The sequence below is a fragment of the Neltuma alba genome, unplaced genomic scaffold, assembly GCF_004799145.2.
Source record: "Neltuma alba isolate B1F8T4 unplaced genomic scaffold, ASM479914v2 tig00011874_pilon, whole genome shotgun sequence".
NCBI classification, from domain to species: domain Eukaryota; kingdom Viridiplantae; phylum Streptophyta; class Magnoliopsida; order Fabales; family Fabaceae; genus Neltuma; species Neltuma alba.
Genome location: NW_021636476.1, coordinates 114,078 through 132,869, shown reverse-complemented (window position 1 = coordinate 132,869; position 18,792 = coordinate 114,078). Strand labels below are relative to the sequence as shown.

Below are 18,792 nucleotides of genomic sequence, written 5' to 3'. Positions count from 1 at the left end.
TTTAATATGTTTGTTAATACTATCTCCGTTCCTGATTATAAGAGCTAGTTCACTAATTTAAAAAAATTAAAAAAATAAGTTAAATTAGTTATTTATAATAAATAGGTATTGTTTTTCTTAAAATCCTTGCTAATCAAGTGTGTTGGTTAAAACTACTATTATTAGAAGGACTACTTGAAAAAAATATATATATATAACTATGAGAGACAAAGTGAATTAGGGTCTTATAATTAAAATCAAACTAAAAGTGAAACAAAATCTTATATTAAAAACTGGACGTAGTAATTATTGACTCTTTACTTCATGTTTTTATCTCTATTTTTTTATTTTGGGGTTAAAGTCACTTCTACTTTTTCATTGCATCTCACAGGTACTTTAGTTAATAGCACCTGTTTGCCTTATGCCTATAATGAAGCGAAACGATGCTTCTGAGTTCTGACGCAGAATAAACTGGGAAGAAACAGCAGGTGCTCGTTCTAGGGTTACTCCCATATTTTTTTTTAATGGCTAATAATTTAGCGATTAGCGAACTGAATTTACATGTTCCTTCTGGCCTGGTTTTGTTCCTTCAGTGCTGAAATATCAGTTAAAAAACCACCATTCGAAAATGTACTGGAAATTTTGCTCAAAAAAAAAGAGAAGAAAATGTACTGGAAATGATACAATACTCATTTATTCCTGGTCCACTAAATATGATAGAAAACAGATTCAAGAATGTGAAATTTTCTAATTTAAGGTCCTGATGATGATGACTAGTATAGGCAGAAGGCTGATGATACTTGTATATATCTTGAATAATTCTTCATATGACTTTGGGAAATCTCTTGAAATCTAAAACTTGGAAACAACGCAGACAGAGTTATCCCATCTAGTTACAGGGGAAAAAAAAAAAAATGGAGACTCACGCATACAGTAGAAGAAGTATATGGTAGCTGTTGAAAAGAAAACTTGAGTTTACTGTCAACCTTATTTTTTAACGGTTCGGTGCAGGACAGAGAGCATTCAATGTCAAGCAGGAATTTGCCCAACTTGACATACAGTGGGAGCCAGAATTAAATGGGCTCTTTCAATTTGATTCTTTTTAAAGGAAAAAAAAATATTTGAAGAAGCGCTGGCATATTAACTATTCACGTTTCATGTTTAATAATGTTACCCCTTTTCATTTAATGACTTCTACCCGTACAAAAAAAACAAGGAGTAAATTTTGATGTGGCTGACTAAGGTGGTAACTAGTAAAGGCATCATCTAAAAATATTTATTCGATTATCCACAACATTATTTTATTATTAATGGAATGGTTTTTTGTTTTTAATGATTAGCTTATAGAAGAAGGAAAATTGCTGAGGCAATAAGTAATTGTGGTGAATGAAATGGTATTATATATGCATATCTTCTTTTCAAAACCGTACAATAAAATATTCTCACAACACTCTTACAACTATACTGAAAGGAAATTTATCAATTTCCGTTTAACACTTAAATCCTCTGCAAGTGTGTTCACTTGAATTGAAAGGCAGTTACATTTTCAGGTGATGAGCTAGAGACAATTACTTCTTTAATGAGAGCATGTTTTTGAACAAGTTCTTAAGTTAGTACACTTTGATAAAATAAGTTTACATTATGTTTTGCTTATAGGGTCGACTAGCTGTGATGTTAGATGCATGGCTTCAAAAAAAGGTATGGCCTGTCTTGTTTTGGTTGGCGCAATAACGTCATTGTACTAATTTATGAGTGTGTTCCATGTATGTCCTCTTTTTAGTGCTTTAAGGTTTTCCCCATGTTTATTGCTAGCTAATTGAAGGACGTCAATATGTAACAATCTGCCCGGTTCGTTTCTATCCAAGTAAGTAAATCAGATAAGATGAAAATGATGAAACTATTAATAAACTCTTTTTTTTTCACTTAGTAGCCCGGCAGAGAAGCTGCTGAAGGTTCAAGTTGCAACTTGAAACCAACCAAAGCCTTTAAATGTTAGAATCCATAAATGTGGAGGTCTTGTTTACCAGGGCTACTTATGGCTCTTGCACTGCCAACTCAGGAGGACCTAAATAATAACTTGAATCTGCATGAACAATAGGCGGTGTCATTTATGTGGTTCAGCCTTTGAATAGGTGAGATGTAAACGAAAGGCCAACGTTTTCAGATTCTTTTTATTTTCTTATCATTGACTCATCTTACCTTTCTAACGCTTATTTCCCACACATTCTCCCATTGCTCGAGTTAAACACATTGTCCCATCTATTTATATCAAATCAAAGGCTTGGTGTTCCAGGATAGGATTTTTTTTTTTTTATTTATTGTAACCTGCCGTCTCATCTTACTACAAGCAAACATTCTTCTTTAGCTCATACTGCTTCCCATTCAATATTTAGTTGTTCCTGAGACGTTTTGAAGCACCAGTCCCTTCATTAAAATTTGATTCGTTTGATTCTCTATGAAGTGGTTTCTGATGGTTATTGATTTGAAAAAACCAGTCGTTCTTGGGGTCACATTGCAATTTTTGACAAGTTTCCTGCTTTTTAGGATTTGCTTTTCGAATAATGTTCCTGCATCTTTTGTGTTTGGGGACTCTTTGCTCGATCCGGGTAACAACAACTACATTGCTTCACTCTCCAGGGCAAACTACGTCCCCAATGGAATTGATTTTGGATGGCCCTCAGGACGTTTCACAAATGGAAGAACCATAGTGGACATCTTAGGCAAGATTTGCTTACTTTTACATTTCTGCATTTTCCTTTTTCTTTAAATAAATATTTAGCCCATTTCAAGTCTTTGGCTGAAATAAGCCAACTAATTACTGTTTCTCTTTTCTCTTCCAATCATGTGTGCCATCAGGCCATCAATTGGGTCTTGATTTCACCCCTCCTTACTTGGCTCCAAGTACAAGAGGATCAGTGATTCTTAAGGGAGTCAATTATGCTTCCGGTGGAGGTGGGATTTTGAATCACACTGGAAAAATTTTTGTAAGTGTAATTTCTTCCTCAAAAATGGAAGGAATAACTTCAAGTTCGGAATTTTAGTGAAATATTTCCCCTGGTATAGCTGTTCTGATTTAGAACCATACTATAAGAATCTTCTTTTGTCATTGATAGGGCGGTCGAATCAACATGGATGCTCAGTTAGATAACTTTGCAAACACTAGGCAAGACATTATATCCATGATTGGCGTTTCTGCAGCTCAAAATCTTTTCAGAAATTCTATCTTTTCAGTAGCCATGGGCTCAAATGATTTCATCAACAACTATTTAACACCTGTGTTATCAATTCCCGAAAGGAAGCTGGTGTCTCCAGAAATGTTTGTCTCCTCCATGACATCAAACTTCAGACGACAGCTCACTGTAATGTTGCTCAAAACCTTGGAAACTCTGCCATTTCCCATTAATATTGTCCACTGATAGAAATATGATTGGAATATTCAGTTTCCACCTCAAGGCTTCCCTTGTGACTGATACTAGTGTCCCACAGGACATGGCTCACGAGTTTCGTTTCATCTATGTTGTTTTCTTCCTTGGATATAATTTTTCTGATACAAATGGATGTTAATTTGCAGCGGCTATTCAATCTGGGAGCCAGAAAAGTTGTTGTGGCAAATGTTGGGCCTATTGGGTGCATTCCATTTGAAAGGGATGCAAACCCAGATGCTGGAGATAATTGTGTCGCTTTCCCCAATCAGATGGCTCAGTTATTTAACACCCAATTGAAGAGCCTCGTTGCAGAACTCAACATGAACTTGAAAGGGTCATTGTTTGTTTATGCAGATGTTTACCACATTTTAGAAGACATTCTGCAGAACTACAGAGCATATGGTGCGTTTGTTTAGTACTCTTCTCATTTCTCAAGCTTTTTATTACTTGAACCTTTTGAATTAGGCCCTTTCTTTAACTTGTCTTCATCATTGAACAGGTTTTGAGAATCCAGATTCGTCATGCTGTCACATTGCCGGAAGATTTGGAGGCTTGATCCCTTGCTTTCCTAAATCAAAAGTGTGCGATGATCGTTCCAAGTATGTGTTCTGGGACGCTTTCCATCCTTCTGATGCTGCCAACACCGTCATAGCAAAACGTCTGTTAGATGGTGATGCTAATGACATGTCGCCCATGAATGTCCGGAAACTCATTGAAGTTTGATTTATTTTGGCCTTTATTGAATTGATTGATTGAATATTTTGAGCAAGATGGCATATTATATTTGGTATCAAAGCTAATAGGAAAAACAGATATCTGGGGCATATTGTTGTCTTCAATTCAATTTCTTCGCATATTGGATATGATGCTAAAGAACATTTTTCGGTATTAAAATACCTTGATATTTGGCACTGTCGTATTTCAAATGACAATTGAAAGTTGTTGAAAATGACGTAATTAACTCACTATAAGAGTTAATAGAATCTTAAAACTTAATGGAATTAGTTTTTGGGTGGAGAAGGATCATCTGAAATGAAAGCACTCTACTGGTCATAGTATTTTTTTTACAACTCATGACCTTATAGGCTATGAATCAACTCTTTATCAATTGAATTAACTGATGTTGGCTACAAGTTATAGTGTTTTGTATAGTATACACTTAGTATGATGAATATATTGATCCAAGGTCAAAAAAAAAAAAAGGAGAGAGAATTTATTGACCCCAGGCATAGTAAAACTATTTTTTCAACAGCCAGGATATTTAAAATTATACCTACCGAAAACCTTATAATAAATTCATCAATACTGTACTCTGGCCCCCCCCAAAAAAAAAAAGTAGTATATATCAGCAACATATACCTACCCCAAACCTCCGAATAAATTTAATGTGGCTAAGCACCATACTATTACTATCCTTTGTGCCGCCGTTGGCTTCCTGCATGTGTCTGTGTTGATCTTTAATTTTCCAGCAATAAAGAATGGGGGCCGGGTAGGTGAATGGTGATAATGGTTAATACTACCACCATCCTTAAAATACCCTTATTAGTAATGTTTATTAACTAAAATTACTATTTGATTAAATTTTTAGTGTGTGCAACTATTACAATAACTATCTTAAAAAATAAATAAATATTATAGACAAAGTGAATTGAAATCTTACATTTAAAATAAAATTAAATATCAAACTAATTTTTATATATAAGAACGGGGCATATTATATATAGTTTCTAACATCTCTCCAGGCTCCTACGGTTGGATCATTTTGAGAAAGAAAAATGTTGAGTGGTTGCTTCATTGCAAAGGATGGTGCGCGTACAACATGTTAAATATAACTCAGCCAACCTTTGCTTAATATTACTCATCATTTAAATGCTTTTAAAGTTTCAATATTCAACTTCAGTATTTTCGGTACACATTTTTAATGTTTTTGGTATTAAAATGAAAATATTAATACTGAAAACATAAAATATAAGATTAAAAATATATAAATGAATAATTTTTAATTAAAAGTTATTTTTTTTGGGAAAAAATAACATTGGAAATGTCACAGATGCATTTAGGTTCTCAAGTGTGACTTGTCCTAAATAATATGGCCCTACAAATTAATTGGTGGATCAGCGGTCTCATCAGATTGGGTTCCAGTGGGCCAGCGGTCTCATCATGTTCGAATTTAATTTAATGGTCTAGTTGCCAAGTACATTTATTTTTACAGCTTAGAATATCTCAAATTACTTTCAGCTGGAAACTAATCTTTATTAAATTAAAAATATTAAGATTAAATTTTTTTTAATAAATACGCTTTTGAGAATTCAAACCTATGTTCTTTTCTTTACAGGATGAGACTACTTACCATCTCAATTAAAAACTTATTGATTATTTGCCAAGGAGACTTAAGTAGGCGATTGGGGGCGGTATTTTTTTTCTTTTCCAAGTTAACAATTTATGAAAAAATATATTTAAACCTTTTGGAGTTGGAATTGGCAGCCTAATGTGAAGCAAAAAATGTAAGGAGGTGACACCCAAGGACTTTCTAAGAGCATATCGACCAAAACTCTCCAGCAACCAATTCAATCATGCCACCGTTAGGGTCAAAAAGGTTTATATACATTACTTCTAAAGTTAAATGAATTGAACTAATGAAAATATAAATTCAAAGTTTATCAACTTAATTATAATGAATGGTCTTAATTAAATTAATACATTCAAATTTTGCATATAAAAAATATTACTAAAGATATTTTTTTACGTTTCTTAATAAAGTTTTATATGTTTTTAAATAAAGTTTTATCAATTTTGATCGATTTTATATGTTGTTAAACAATTGTCAATTGGGCAATTTTGGACGGGAATAAAATCCAGATCACCAATTGAATCGAAAATAATAATAAAATTAAACAACCTCGCCTAATCAATTTATTTTGAATAAATGAGTTAAAACAATATAATTTAATTAACCGAGATACTAGAAATAATTAATGAAAATTAACTAATTTAGCTTAATGTGAATTATATGAGTTTTTCTCACCTTAACAAGTGATTGAAAATAGGCTTCTAAAATCTGAAAAAGGTGCAAAATGACCAAATTGTGTTAATGGCTTAATGCCTCCTTTCAGACTCCAATTCTATAGTTTGGTTTGGTCGGGTCCATTTTGATGTTACAATTTTCCCCTTGCAAACTATTGCATTTGGTTAATTTAATTCTAAATATAATATTTCTATTTATTTTGTTTTTTATATTTATTTACTTATTTTTCAAATAGTTCTTATAGTAATTACATATAGTAAAGGGTTTTTATTCTAATACATATGATTAAGAAGAATATTTTAGAAAAAACAATACTAATTTATTACAAATAACTAACTTAACTAATTTTTTTAATATTTAAAAATTAGTTATCTAATTTTTATATTAAGGACGATATAGTATTTGTTAAAGAAGTTTAATTAACTACATAATGTAGTAAGCAAAATTATGATCATATATGTATAACTAACATAACATAAACATTTCAACATATATATTCACATAATCACAACAAATATTTACCTTCATTTTTCAAAATTGTGCTAATCGATCTATGCTTTATGGCATAAAAATAATCAATTAGCATGCCCCTGATAAACTGTTCAACCATCCCTTTCTCAATGTAAACAACCATTAAATTAATGAGAAATTCATCTTTCCTTTTATTACAAATCATCGTCTTTATTATTTTCGTAGCTGAAAAAGCGTGATTAATGGTTCTTGTTGCTGCTAGCTAAAAGAGTCAATACAAGCAATTATCGGAAAAGAGTCAAATCAAGCAATAGTAATTTGTCAATCAAAATTTATTACCCGATAATACCTTAAATATAATTGTTTTCAAGAGAAAGATGTTTAAGCGTAGCAAAAAATAAAATTGTTAATCAAAAGATGAAAATTTTACCTTCTTTTGTACTTCTACAAATTTTTAACAAAAATCACCCATAATAGTCGCGTTTTGAAAATTTAGATCTTTGGACACATAAAGCTGATGATGATATTATATTTCAATCAATTTTTTCAGTCAGAAAAATCAATTGAGTAAAATTTTTCAACAAAATTGGAAATTTGTATATAAAATGAGACCAAGTGTAACACATTCATATAATTTAAACTGTACCCAACACATCAGGTTAAAAAAAAAAAAAACTGTACCCAACACAAAGCTTGGTTGTTTTTTAATTAATAGATAACATATTTTTACGGCCAAAAATAGTTTTTTTCTTTTCCGAATATTATTTTATGTTGCTAATAACAAAAATTTTAAAAGCAGGGTCCTTGGTCCCCCGTCTCCCCCAATGGTTGAAAGTAGGGTTATCCTACGTCTTTTCAATCTTCCATATATAGACTCACACACCGTTCCCTTGATTAGCTTCTTGAAAGCTAAGTCGTCAGAGAAAAACCAAAAACACAGGCCTCCTTCTTGAAACGTTGAGTGTATATATATATTGAGCCTCTATGATATATATATGACGCTGTCGTTTCTGATGATGCTCAATAATGATCTTAAAAAGCCACTCAATTTTTGGGTTACATTGCAATTTTTGACAGCTTCTCTCTTGTTTATCAGGGTTTGCTTCTCAAATAATGTTACTGCATTTTTTGTGTTTGGAGACTGGTAATAACAACTACATTGTTTCACTCGCCAAGGCTAACTTCGTACCCAGTGGAATTGACTTTGGAGAGCCATCAGGACGATTCACTAATGGAAGAACCGTAGCAGATATCACAGGCAAGATTTATATATATTTAGTTCCTTCTAAACCAATATTTTGCTCTTAACCACGAGACAGTTGCACTCAGCTGTTCCTTAATCATCTAGTTAGGGGTTTGATTCTTGGCTGTCTGTATAGAAGGGGTCTCATGACCAGCACCAAAATCCCTTCGGGAAGTCTACGGTGCGAAGAGATTAGTTACTGTTATTAGGCTTAACCAGAAAAATATATACTACCTCCGGTCTTTAATACAAGACCTCGTTTGATTTTTATTTTGGTCCTAAATATAGATCTTAATCCATTTTTTCTCTAATATTTACTCCTCTAGTCCTATTTATAAGGCTGAGAGAGAAGACATATTTGGGTCCTATTTATAGGGCACTAAGAGAAATTTTTTGTATGGATGTACAATTTTACCCCTAATTTATTATTGTGTTGACTTTGTTTACATGAGGTATAATGTATATTAAATAGGGATAAAGTTGAAAAGATATTAAATTTTAAATGAGAGTTAATGAAGTTTAAGGTTTTTCTTGATCTATGTGAAACGTGTTGAAAGTGTCTTATAAATAGGATCAGAGGAATATGCATTTTTTCCAAGATAGTCCTTCTAATAATGATAGTTCTAGTCAATACATCTGATTAGCAAAGATATTTTGGGAAAGACAACACCTATTTATTACAAATAACTAACTCAATTTCTTTTATTAATCTTCTTAAATTAGTCAACTAGCTCTTATAATTAGAACCAAAGGTAGTATATATGTTGCCCTCTTTAATTAATTGGAACTAGCAAATTCATAAACCATTTCTCTTTTCTCTTAACGTTCAGCCAATTAATGTTTTTTTTCCTTTTAATTTCTTCTCATTATTACCGAAGCATTAATGTTCTTGTACGTACCTTGAATATATAAAATCTTAATTAACGTGTGTGTGTTCGTAATTTGGAACATATAGGCTTTGAGAATTCGGATTCCACATGTTGTCGCCTGGTGGGACGATTCGGAGGCTTGGCTCCTTGCCTTCCTAAATCTGAAGTTTATGAGGATCGTCCCAAGTTTGTGCTCTGGGATGCATACCATCCTTCAGAGGCAGCCAATATGATTATAGCAAAACGTCTCTTTGATGGTGATGCCAACGATAATTCGCCTATCAATATTCGGAAGCTTTCTGAAGTTTGATTTGATTGATACTAGTTCTGGTCCTATTTATAAGACCTCACTTGTAGACTATAAACGAGATTTTACAAATAGAACCGGAGCTAATATATATTTGGACTTCTGTTGAGTTGAAATATTTTGAGTAATAATTAAGATGTCATATTTTATATTTAGAATAATCGATCAAAGCTTATAGATGCACAAAGATAGTACTCCTCCGGTCCTTAATATAGGACCCAATTATTGAGTTGGCTTTGGTCCTAAATATAAGACCCATTTCTCATATTTATCAGTTTTCTCTAAATTAACCCTATAAATACTCCCTCAACCATAATCAAATAAAAGAGGGATGGGGGTATTAAGAAAAATGATTATAGTGTTTTAGGAAAAACATATCACTTTTTTAATAATTAACTAACTTACCTAACTTCCTTAATCTAATCAAATTAGTAAATGGGTCTTATATTAAGGACCGAAAGAGTATTGTTCTTTTCTTTTTGGTGAAAAGATAATATTGTTCTTTAATTTGCAGTTACGTGGTACTGTGTTACGTTTTTGTCTTGTGTTTGTTGATGTTTTGGATATTATGCTAGTAATATATACTCCCTCCCCACCCTAAGTTGAATATAGGCATATTAAATGTCTTTTGCATCCCCACACACATCATTATCAAGGCAATAAATTAATCTCCCTAAACACCGCTCCATCATCATCATTGTCCTCATAATAATGTAACTTGGATTGTGTTTTTCTGACATGTATTTTCATTAACATTATATTGTTACCGTGCATATATATGACAACTGAATGGTGCTAGCACGCTATAAGAGTTGATAGAGTTAAAACTTCGAAAAACAAGATGAGTTTTGTTATTGGAGATCGATAATCCTATTAGCACACTATAAGAGTTGAAAGCTGCTAGCATTGATTTCATAATTGAAAATAGGTTTATAAATAGATGTACTACCTACGCTATTTAATATAAAAGCTAGTTGATTAATTTGAATAGATTAAAAAAAAATAGTTAAGTTAATTATTCGTAATAAATATGTGTTATATTTCTTAAAATATTTTTACTAATAAAATACATTAGTCAGAACTACCTACCATTATTATAAGAATTACCTTAAAAAAAGAGATAAATATTAGAGACAAAGTGAATTAGAGTCCTATATTTAAGATCAAAATAAAAATCAAATGAGCTCTTATATTAAAAATAAAAATAATATTATTTTATTAGAGACAATTATGTTGAAAATACTATTGTTTGTTACAGGGAACAAGTCTATTTTACTTTTTTTTTACCAGAACAAGTCTATTTTACTACATCTAAAAGTGGTTGATAATAAAATGAAGTTTTCAATACTTGAAAACAGTGCGGAATGGCTTTTTTTGACTAAGAATGTCCAAAGCATCACAAACGAGCTGGGTAAAGTGGGTCACACATAATTCATCGCTATGAGCTGTCACTTTGCACGCATTTATTAGCGGGAAGGACTGGGAATGTAGGGGCTGGGAGGATTGAGGAGGTGGGGGTCCACTATACCTCTGTCTCAGAAAACATGATGCAATCGATTTAAGAAAAAGTATTTTCCAAAAAAAAAAGGGCATATATTCAGCCTAACAAATGAAAAGTAATAAAGAAAATTTGAATGAATTTTCAGTATTTTAGTGAATTTTTCTCACAACATAGCGCTTTTTCAAATTATTGAGATCCCAAAATGAATGTAAGCAACTTTCCCGGTAAGAATTTTGAATCTTTTTTTACATATTTATTTCATTGGTGCAAAATGACTTAAAATAAGTCAAACCAAACATCATGTTTAGCAGCACAGGCCTCTTGTGGTGGAGGTGGCATTATAAATCAAATTGGACAAATTTCGCGAGTGTTTATATTAGGACCAAATTAAATAACTTGAAGCTCTGAACTTAAGTACTACCTCCGATCCTTAATATAAGACCCTATTTGACTTTTAGTTTGGTCCTAATTATAAGACCCCAATTCATTTTGTCTCTCATATTTATACATTTTTTCCAAGATAATCCTTCTAATGATGATAGTTCTAGCCAATACATTTAATTAGCAAGGATATTTTAGGAATGACAATACTTATTTATTACAAATAACTAACTTAACTTACTTTCTTAATCTCCTCAAATTAGTCAACTAGGTCTTATAATTAGGACCGGAGGTAGTATAATACTACTCCGGTCATAAATATAAAACCCCTTTTATAGTATAATTTACACTATAAAAGAGGTCTTATATTTAAGACAAGAGGAATATATATTTAGTTATCCTATCAAACTGGACCATACACATAGTGTAAGAATGTGACGTTGTTGTGAGATGGGTTAGTGGCCCCTCACACAATTCATGACCATGAACAATTACGTTTCTGCAGCTAATGTTCCAACAAACTAAGACGCTATCCTGTTAATTTTATCTTATATAGATTTTACATCATATATAAAAGAAATTAGAAATGAAATATGGTAATTACAGGCCTACATTGAACCTTGATCAATTAATAAATGTGGTTTCGGATTTTTTTTAATTACTTTTTTCACACACACACACACACACACCTGTGGAAGGGATGGCAACATGATTCCAAATAAGGGTTTCGTAATATATATACTCAGGCATCCTTGTGGACTTAAAGGGTTAGCCAAAGGTTTCACTTTCTTTATTAATGTTGTTTTCTTTCTAATTTTACATTATTCACATTGATAACTATATATATTTAAAAAAAAAAAGAAGAAAGAAAGAAAATCGGAATCGATTATTTCGCACATGTCAACTTCCATGCATGCATGTGTGGTATTTTAGTGAAATTTTTCTACAGCATAGCATTTTAATTAGTTCGTTTTAACACAGTACAATATATATGGATCAAAAAGTGTAAGTAATGATAAATCATTATATATACTACATTTAATCTTTAATATAAAAGTTCGTTTGACTTTTATTTTGATTCTAAATATAAGACCCTAATACACTTTTTCTCTCATATTTATCCTCTTTTTTTTTAAGGTAATCTTTGCAATAATGATAATTCTAACCAATACACTTAATTAGTAAAAATATTTTATAAAGATATTTTACGAAAAGCAATATTTATTTATTACAAATAAATAACTTAACTAGTTTTTTTAATCTACTCAAACTCTCATATTAAGGACCGGAGGTAGTATATGATATTTGAAGCGTGCATGCGATGACATATACTGCCTCCGGTCTTATTTATAATTAGGATCAGAGGTGGTGTATATATGTATATATGGATCAAAAAGTGTAACTAATGATAAATCGTTATATGATATTTGAAGTGTGCATGCGATGATATATAGGTTGTGTCATTTTATGCGGTTAAGGCAAGTGTAGGTGAGATATTAACGAAAGGCCACCGTTAACATTCACCTATTACTCCCCCAATTACTTCTCTAACGTAACACATCTTCGCATCGCCTTATATATATATATATATATATATATATATATATAGCCAGCCCCCTCCCCCTTCACAGCAGAACAAGAAACACAGGCCACTTCTGATTTCCATTGAGGTTCTATGACGACGTCGTTTCTGATGCTCAGTGCAGATTTGAGGAAGCCCCTCATTTTTGGGGTTACAGCTGTTTATGTCTTGTTTGGGGTTTGCTTATCAAATAAGGTTCCTGCATTTTTTGTGTTTGGAGACTCGCTGGTCGATCCAGGTAACAACAACTACATTGTTTCAATCGCCAAGGCAAACTACGTCCCCAATGGAATTGACTTTGGAGGCCCATCAGGACGTTTCACCAATGGAAGAACCATTGCAGATGTCATAGGCAAGATATATATATATATATATATATATATGCATATATATAGTTTCTTGCATTCTGTTTCTTTTAAACTACCAATAACTGTTTGTCTTTTTCTCTCGCAAGGGCAAGAACTGGGACTTAATTTCACTCCTCCTTACATGGCTCCCACTACAGCAGCATCTTCGATTCTTCAGGGAGTCAATTATGCTTCCGCTGGAAGTGGCATTTTAAATCTAACTGGACTAATGTGGGTAAGTTCATGTGTTAATTACTATCTATATTCTGGTATACACAGCTGTTTTAAGTGAATTTAACACCACATATATAGTGTAAGAATGTCTATTTGTGATTCATATATAGGTTGGTCGAATCAACATGGATGCTCAGATAGCCAACTTCGAAAAGACTCGGCAAGACATTATTTCCATGATCGGTGTTTCTGCAACACAAGATCTATTGAAAAAAGCCATCTTTATGACATGTTTGGGATCAAATGATTTCCTCAGCAACTATATAGCACCCATAATAACCAGTACTGCTGAGAGGGAGCTGATATCTCCAGAAGCGTTTGTGGCCTCCATGACATCAACCTTCAGACAACAGCTCACTGTATTAATCATTTTTGCTCAGAAACCTTAAAAAGTGTCATATGTCATCATCATGTCGTAATGTTTCTTAACAATTGTTGGTTTGATATGAATTCGCAGCGACTGTACAATCTGGGAGCCAGAAAATTTATGGTGGCAAACGTGGGGCCTATTGGGTGCATACCAAGTCAGAGAGATTTAAACCCAAGTGCTGGAGAAGAGTGCGTGAGTTTCCCAGATAAGCTGGCTCAGTCATTTAACGTTGAACTGAAGAAGCTCGTTGTGGAACTGAATAAGAAGTTGAAAGGATCAATATATGTTCATGCAGATGCTTACCACATCGCACAAGACATTCTGCAGAACTACAAGGCATATGGTACGTACGTACGTATGTCTGTGTCTGATTCGAGTATTTGAGCTGTGATCTTAATCCATCTGGGAATTAATGAACAGGCTTTGAGAATTTCAAGTCGTCATGCTGTCACATGGCTGGAAGATTTGGGGGGCTGGTACCTTGCTTTCCAGAATCAACAGTTTGCGAGGATCGTTCCAAGTATGTGTTTTGGGACCCTTTCCATCCTTCTGAGGCAGCTAATTTGGTTATAGCAAAACGTCTCTTTGATGGTGACGCTAACGACGTGTGGCCCATGAATGTTCGCAAACTCTCTCAAGTTTAGAGTAATAAGATGGCTTCTAGTATCAAATCTTTATCGCTTCATCACAATGATAATTGTGCTTGATTTGTGGTTATTTGGTGACATTTTGGATATAATATATCATATGTCAAAAAGTTATATGAAAGTGCTCTTCCGTTTTAAAATATAAACTTAAACTATGTTTATTAAGAAACTAATTAAAATCAATTTAAAACAGTAAATATGTAAGGTATATATTTGTTTTTTTGTAATATATTCTTATTAGTGAAGAAATAAGTAAAAGATGTAATAAATGAATTAAAGAGGAAAGAGAATATATAGGGGTCAAATTAGAAACACCTCATTAAATGTTTGAATAAAAGTGAATGTTATTTTATATAAAAAAAACAATTCCTTTAAAAAAAATTTAGCTTATATTTTAAACCGGAGGAGTATATTTTAAATATCGTGAAAAGCACACTAGCGAAGTAGGAAAACAAAATAGCCAAATTAGTACTCAGCTACGCTCTGCTCTTGCTCGCCAGAACAGAGGACCTGAAACAACGCGCGCACATCATCAGCAGAATATAATTACTTTCATTCGGATTTACAAAATACATATTTAATCAAATGAAATTTAGAAACCAAGTTATACTATTTGTAATTTATGAATAACATGATTTGTTACTGCAAAAATAAAGATAAAAACGTTTAGTTTCACAATAATAATCCATCTGTTTTAATTAATGAGATATTTTTTGGGTTGGTTTAATTTTTTTAAATGAAAATAAAGGTTGGTTTTAATCCTTAATATAAGAGCTACCTAATTAATTTATATATATTAAAAAAATTAAAAAAATAATTTAATTATAAAAAATATATTTTGATGTTCCTAAAATACAATTATATGACATTAAATCATATAAAAATTTATAAAATATGTAAATTAGTTAAAAAAATAACAACTATGAGAAATAATTTAGATTGAGATAGAGATTAAAGGGTAAAATGTTTTGAAGAAAACAACATTTCATTAACGCCCTTATTCCAAAAATATCTCTATTATTATTTTTAATAAAAACAATACTTAAATTAAATAAAAAGATATAATATAATAAAACCCCGTTTTAGGAAACAGAAGCCTTAAAATTAAGAGAGAGAAAAATTATCTCAAGCACATAAATATAAGTTGGAAAAAGTACTATTAATCAAAACGAGAAGATCTGCTGCTATAGAATTTGATTATGAGTTAGGCGTGAATGAAGGGCAAATTAATTAGGAGCTAGCTATGGCCTATGAATGAAGGTCATTTTTTTAAATTTTATATTTTTTAAAAAAATAAAATTTTTAACTTCATTTAATGAGATTTATTGGTATGGGCAAGCTACTGAAAAAAATGTCTTATAAATTAGTAAAATGAAAGAATTAATTATTCTTTGACTTAAAATTAAATTATTTAAATTTATTAAACAATTAATTTAAACTACGTGATTGGCCAAAAAAAACAATTTAAACTAGATGTATTTTTACGCTACGAAAATTGAAGGGATAAAGATCAGCCTTATGCCAACTTTGTCTCCTCTTTTTTTTTTTTTTTTAATGAAAAGACAAAATGATTAATATTAAACAATAATAAGAGTCTACAAAGTATAGTTAATAACCGGGAATAAGTAGTGAGAAAATGAGAAAAAAGCCTATAATCATTACAAATAAAAGCATCCACTTTAGGAAGCAAAAGCAGGAGCTGTTTGATTTCATTGAGCATATAAAAACGTGTAAGATCAACACTTTGCTTCTTGAAACAAATCAATTGGAGTTCAGAGGCATCTGTAAACATAGCTTTGCCCGTATTCAACACCCAGAACAAGATGTTCCTTAAACACAAACTGTTGAAGCTTTATGGGTCTACAAAGCTTTATGGATTGGAATACCTTGGTGTAGCATGATGCCTTGCAATGAAGTTTTCTTAACTTCATTTTGAGTTTCCTTTTGAGTAATAATACAGCCCACCCTTTACTCCCATGAGAGACATCATTGGTAATTGTTAAGGTCATTTGGTTCCTCTTTCTAGTTAGCTGATGAGATGTAAAAGCCATATCAAAGTATAAAAGCCAGCTGTGAATTTCTTTTATCACTTTCGTTGGATGACCAATTTTTCCTTAATGCAGTGCTAGATTACGTTTCCACCATATCACATTCATCAAAACCATCCTTTCAAAGGAAAGTCGAGTTTATCCTGTAAGAGCTACAACATGAATGATTTCAACCAAAGCAAAAATGAGTCAAAACTTTCCACCTCTAGTCTAATTGAGAGACATCCATACCAAATAGCTCAAACATATGGGTAGAGAATGAACAAATGTTCCAAAGTTTTTTGGCGGTTACAACCAAAAACACAAAGCATATTAGAAGGAATATGATTTAGGTTCAACACGTCCCCAGAGGGAATTGATTTATTAACAAGATTCCAAATGAAAAGCAGTGATTTCATTGGAAGAGAAAGGAACTAGAGAAATTTCCCGAACCCATCACCTCACTCAACTGGAGCACATTGTGATGCATTTCTTGAATCCATCATCTGTTTTATAAGAGCCAGAGCTATTAATAGTCGATCAAAAAGAGTCATACATAGACTGAAATAAAATAGGAGTTGAGGAAATCTTGCACAAGGTATTTTCAAAGTATAGAGTCTTAAGTAGAGGAAGGTTCCATTGGTGAGGATTCCTGTTAAAAGGAGTATGCAGTATGAGATCCTTGACCTTAAGCAAGTTGAATACTAAAGTAGATCCTGATTACGTTGGCCACTGAAGATGGTGATTAAGGGGAATTTACGAGTCAAAAGAGATGTTCCACTGAAGGTTATCCACTACAAGACTCGAACCTTTCCATATCCATGAAGCATTGTAAGGTTTCTAGCTCCTTTTGATAGAGATCCACATATTTAGCCTTCAACGTTAAAGCAAGCAAGTTAGGTGGTTCCACAGAGAGGATGCTATACCTGTTTAGCCAGTGGTGACTAGTTGACACATTTTGCAGGCCTTATTCCCAAGCCACCATAATCCACAAGCTGGAAGAGGAAATTCTTGTTTTTAAATTGGAAGTGATTTTTGTCCACAGTTGTTCCCCGAAAAAAAAAATTAGGGTAGAGACTATCTAGTTTATCACAAACATGCTGTGGCAATTTGATGCAAGCGAGAACATGCAGATTAGCTGCTGAAAGTACTGTTTTGACAAGGGTGAGTCTAGAAGCTTGAGAAAGTAATCTAATTTGTCATGATGCCGTCCTTCTTTGGATTGCCTCAATAACCTAATCATAAATGAGTTTTTTGCTTCGTCTTGGATCAATTCAGGTGCCCAAGTATTTGCCCAACCTAGAAGTAAAATGAATGCCCAGAGTCTATAAAAAGGCACGCTTACTTTGATGATTAACGTTGGGTCTAAACACCAAATAGATTTAGAATAATTGATTACTTGGTATGACCAACAGCAATATGTATCAAGAGCAAATTTAATAGCTACAATGCTCTAATAAGATCCCTCAGAAAAGAATAAGGAGTCATCTGCATAAAAAAGATGAGAAATTACTAAAGCTTTTTGGCAGATTTTGATACCTCTCCACTGATCAGCCTTTTGTAATTGTGTGACCAAGCAAGATAAGATATTGGTAGAGAGAATGTATAAATAAGGAGAGAGAATATCCCTTTGACGAACTCCCCTTTGAGGGTAAGTGGCCTTAGTGAGTTGACCATTGATTAAGATCTGATAATGGATAGTTGAAATACATTGATAGACTAAATTAGGCTACTTCTTAGGAAACCCCATTTGTTGTATTGTGGCTATGACGAAATTCTAAGATAGTCTATCAAAAGCCTTGGAAAAGTCAACTTTGAGAGCACCCAATTTTTTCCTCCCCCTGCTGGAATTGTGCATTTGATTCATCATGTCTGCAACCAACATAATATTGTCAGATATGAGCCTCCATTTTAAGGAAGCACTTTGAAAGGGAGTAATACAGCTTTGTAGAATTTCTGTCAGCTGGTTGCAAAGAACCTTTGCACAAATCTAGTAGGACACATTACAAAGACTGATAGGTTTGAAATCCTTGAGAGTTTGAGGGCTATTAGATTTAGGGATTAGAACAATATTAGTCTTATTCATTGACTTCAACAGATGTTCTGTATTCTAGAAGGAGATCACCATATCATAAATATCACATTTGATCAACTCCCAATGTTTTTGAAAAAATCAGCATGAAAACCTTTTAGGCTTAGTGCACTATCACTTGGCAAATCAAAGACTGCATTTTGAACTTCCTTGAAAGTAATTTGTTTCATTAATAAATTAGTTTTTTGCACACTGAGAGAAGGGGCATCAATTTGTAACAAATTAGAGTGAATTTGCTTAACTGAAAGGACATCTATCTTACAATAAATCTCACGAAAGTGGTGAGAAGTCA

The 18,792-nt window shown here is 32.5% G+C and overlaps 3 protein-coding genes across 3 annotated transcripts; all 3 read left to right on the top strand.

Annotated features, from left to right (window-relative positions):
- The first annotated feature begins 2,421 nt into the window (after positions 1–2,421).
- On the top strand, positions 2,422–4,303 carry LOC114718878 (GDSL esterase/lipase At4g16230-like). Its single transcript, XM_028904329.1, has 5 exons — positions 2,422–2,699; positions 2,836–2,963; positions 3,093–3,338; positions 3,551–3,806; positions 3,904–4,303. The coding sequence occupies exons 1-5, from the start codon at positions 2,435–2,437 to the stop codon at positions 4,125–4,127; spliced, it is 1,119 nt and encodes a 372-aa protein (XP_028760162.1). The 5' UTR covers positions 2,422–2,434; the 3' UTR covers positions 4,128–4,303.
- Positions 4,304–8,013: 3,710 nt separating this feature from the next.
- Positions 8,014–9,322, top strand: LOC114718859 (GDSL esterase/lipase At4g16230-like). The gene is made up of 2 exons (XM_028904302.1): positions 8,014–8,158; positions 9,099–9,322. Exons 1-2 carry the CDS (start codon positions 8,014–8,016, stop codon positions 9,320–9,322), a joined length of 369 nt encoding a protein of 122 aa, XP_028760135.1.
- A 3,554-nt stretch (positions 9,323–12,876) lies between these two features.
- LOC114718857 (GDSL esterase/lipase At4g16230-like) lies at positions 12,877–14,378 on the top strand. Its single transcript, XM_028904300.1, has 5 exons — positions 12,877–13,135; positions 13,238–13,365; positions 13,475–13,723; positions 13,822–14,077; positions 14,155–14,378. The coding sequence occupies exons 1-5, from the start codon at positions 12,877–12,879 to the stop codon at positions 14,376–14,378; spliced, it is 1,116 nt and encodes a 371-aa protein (XP_028760133.1).
- The last annotated feature ends 4,414 nt before the right edge of the window (positions 14,379–18,792 follow it).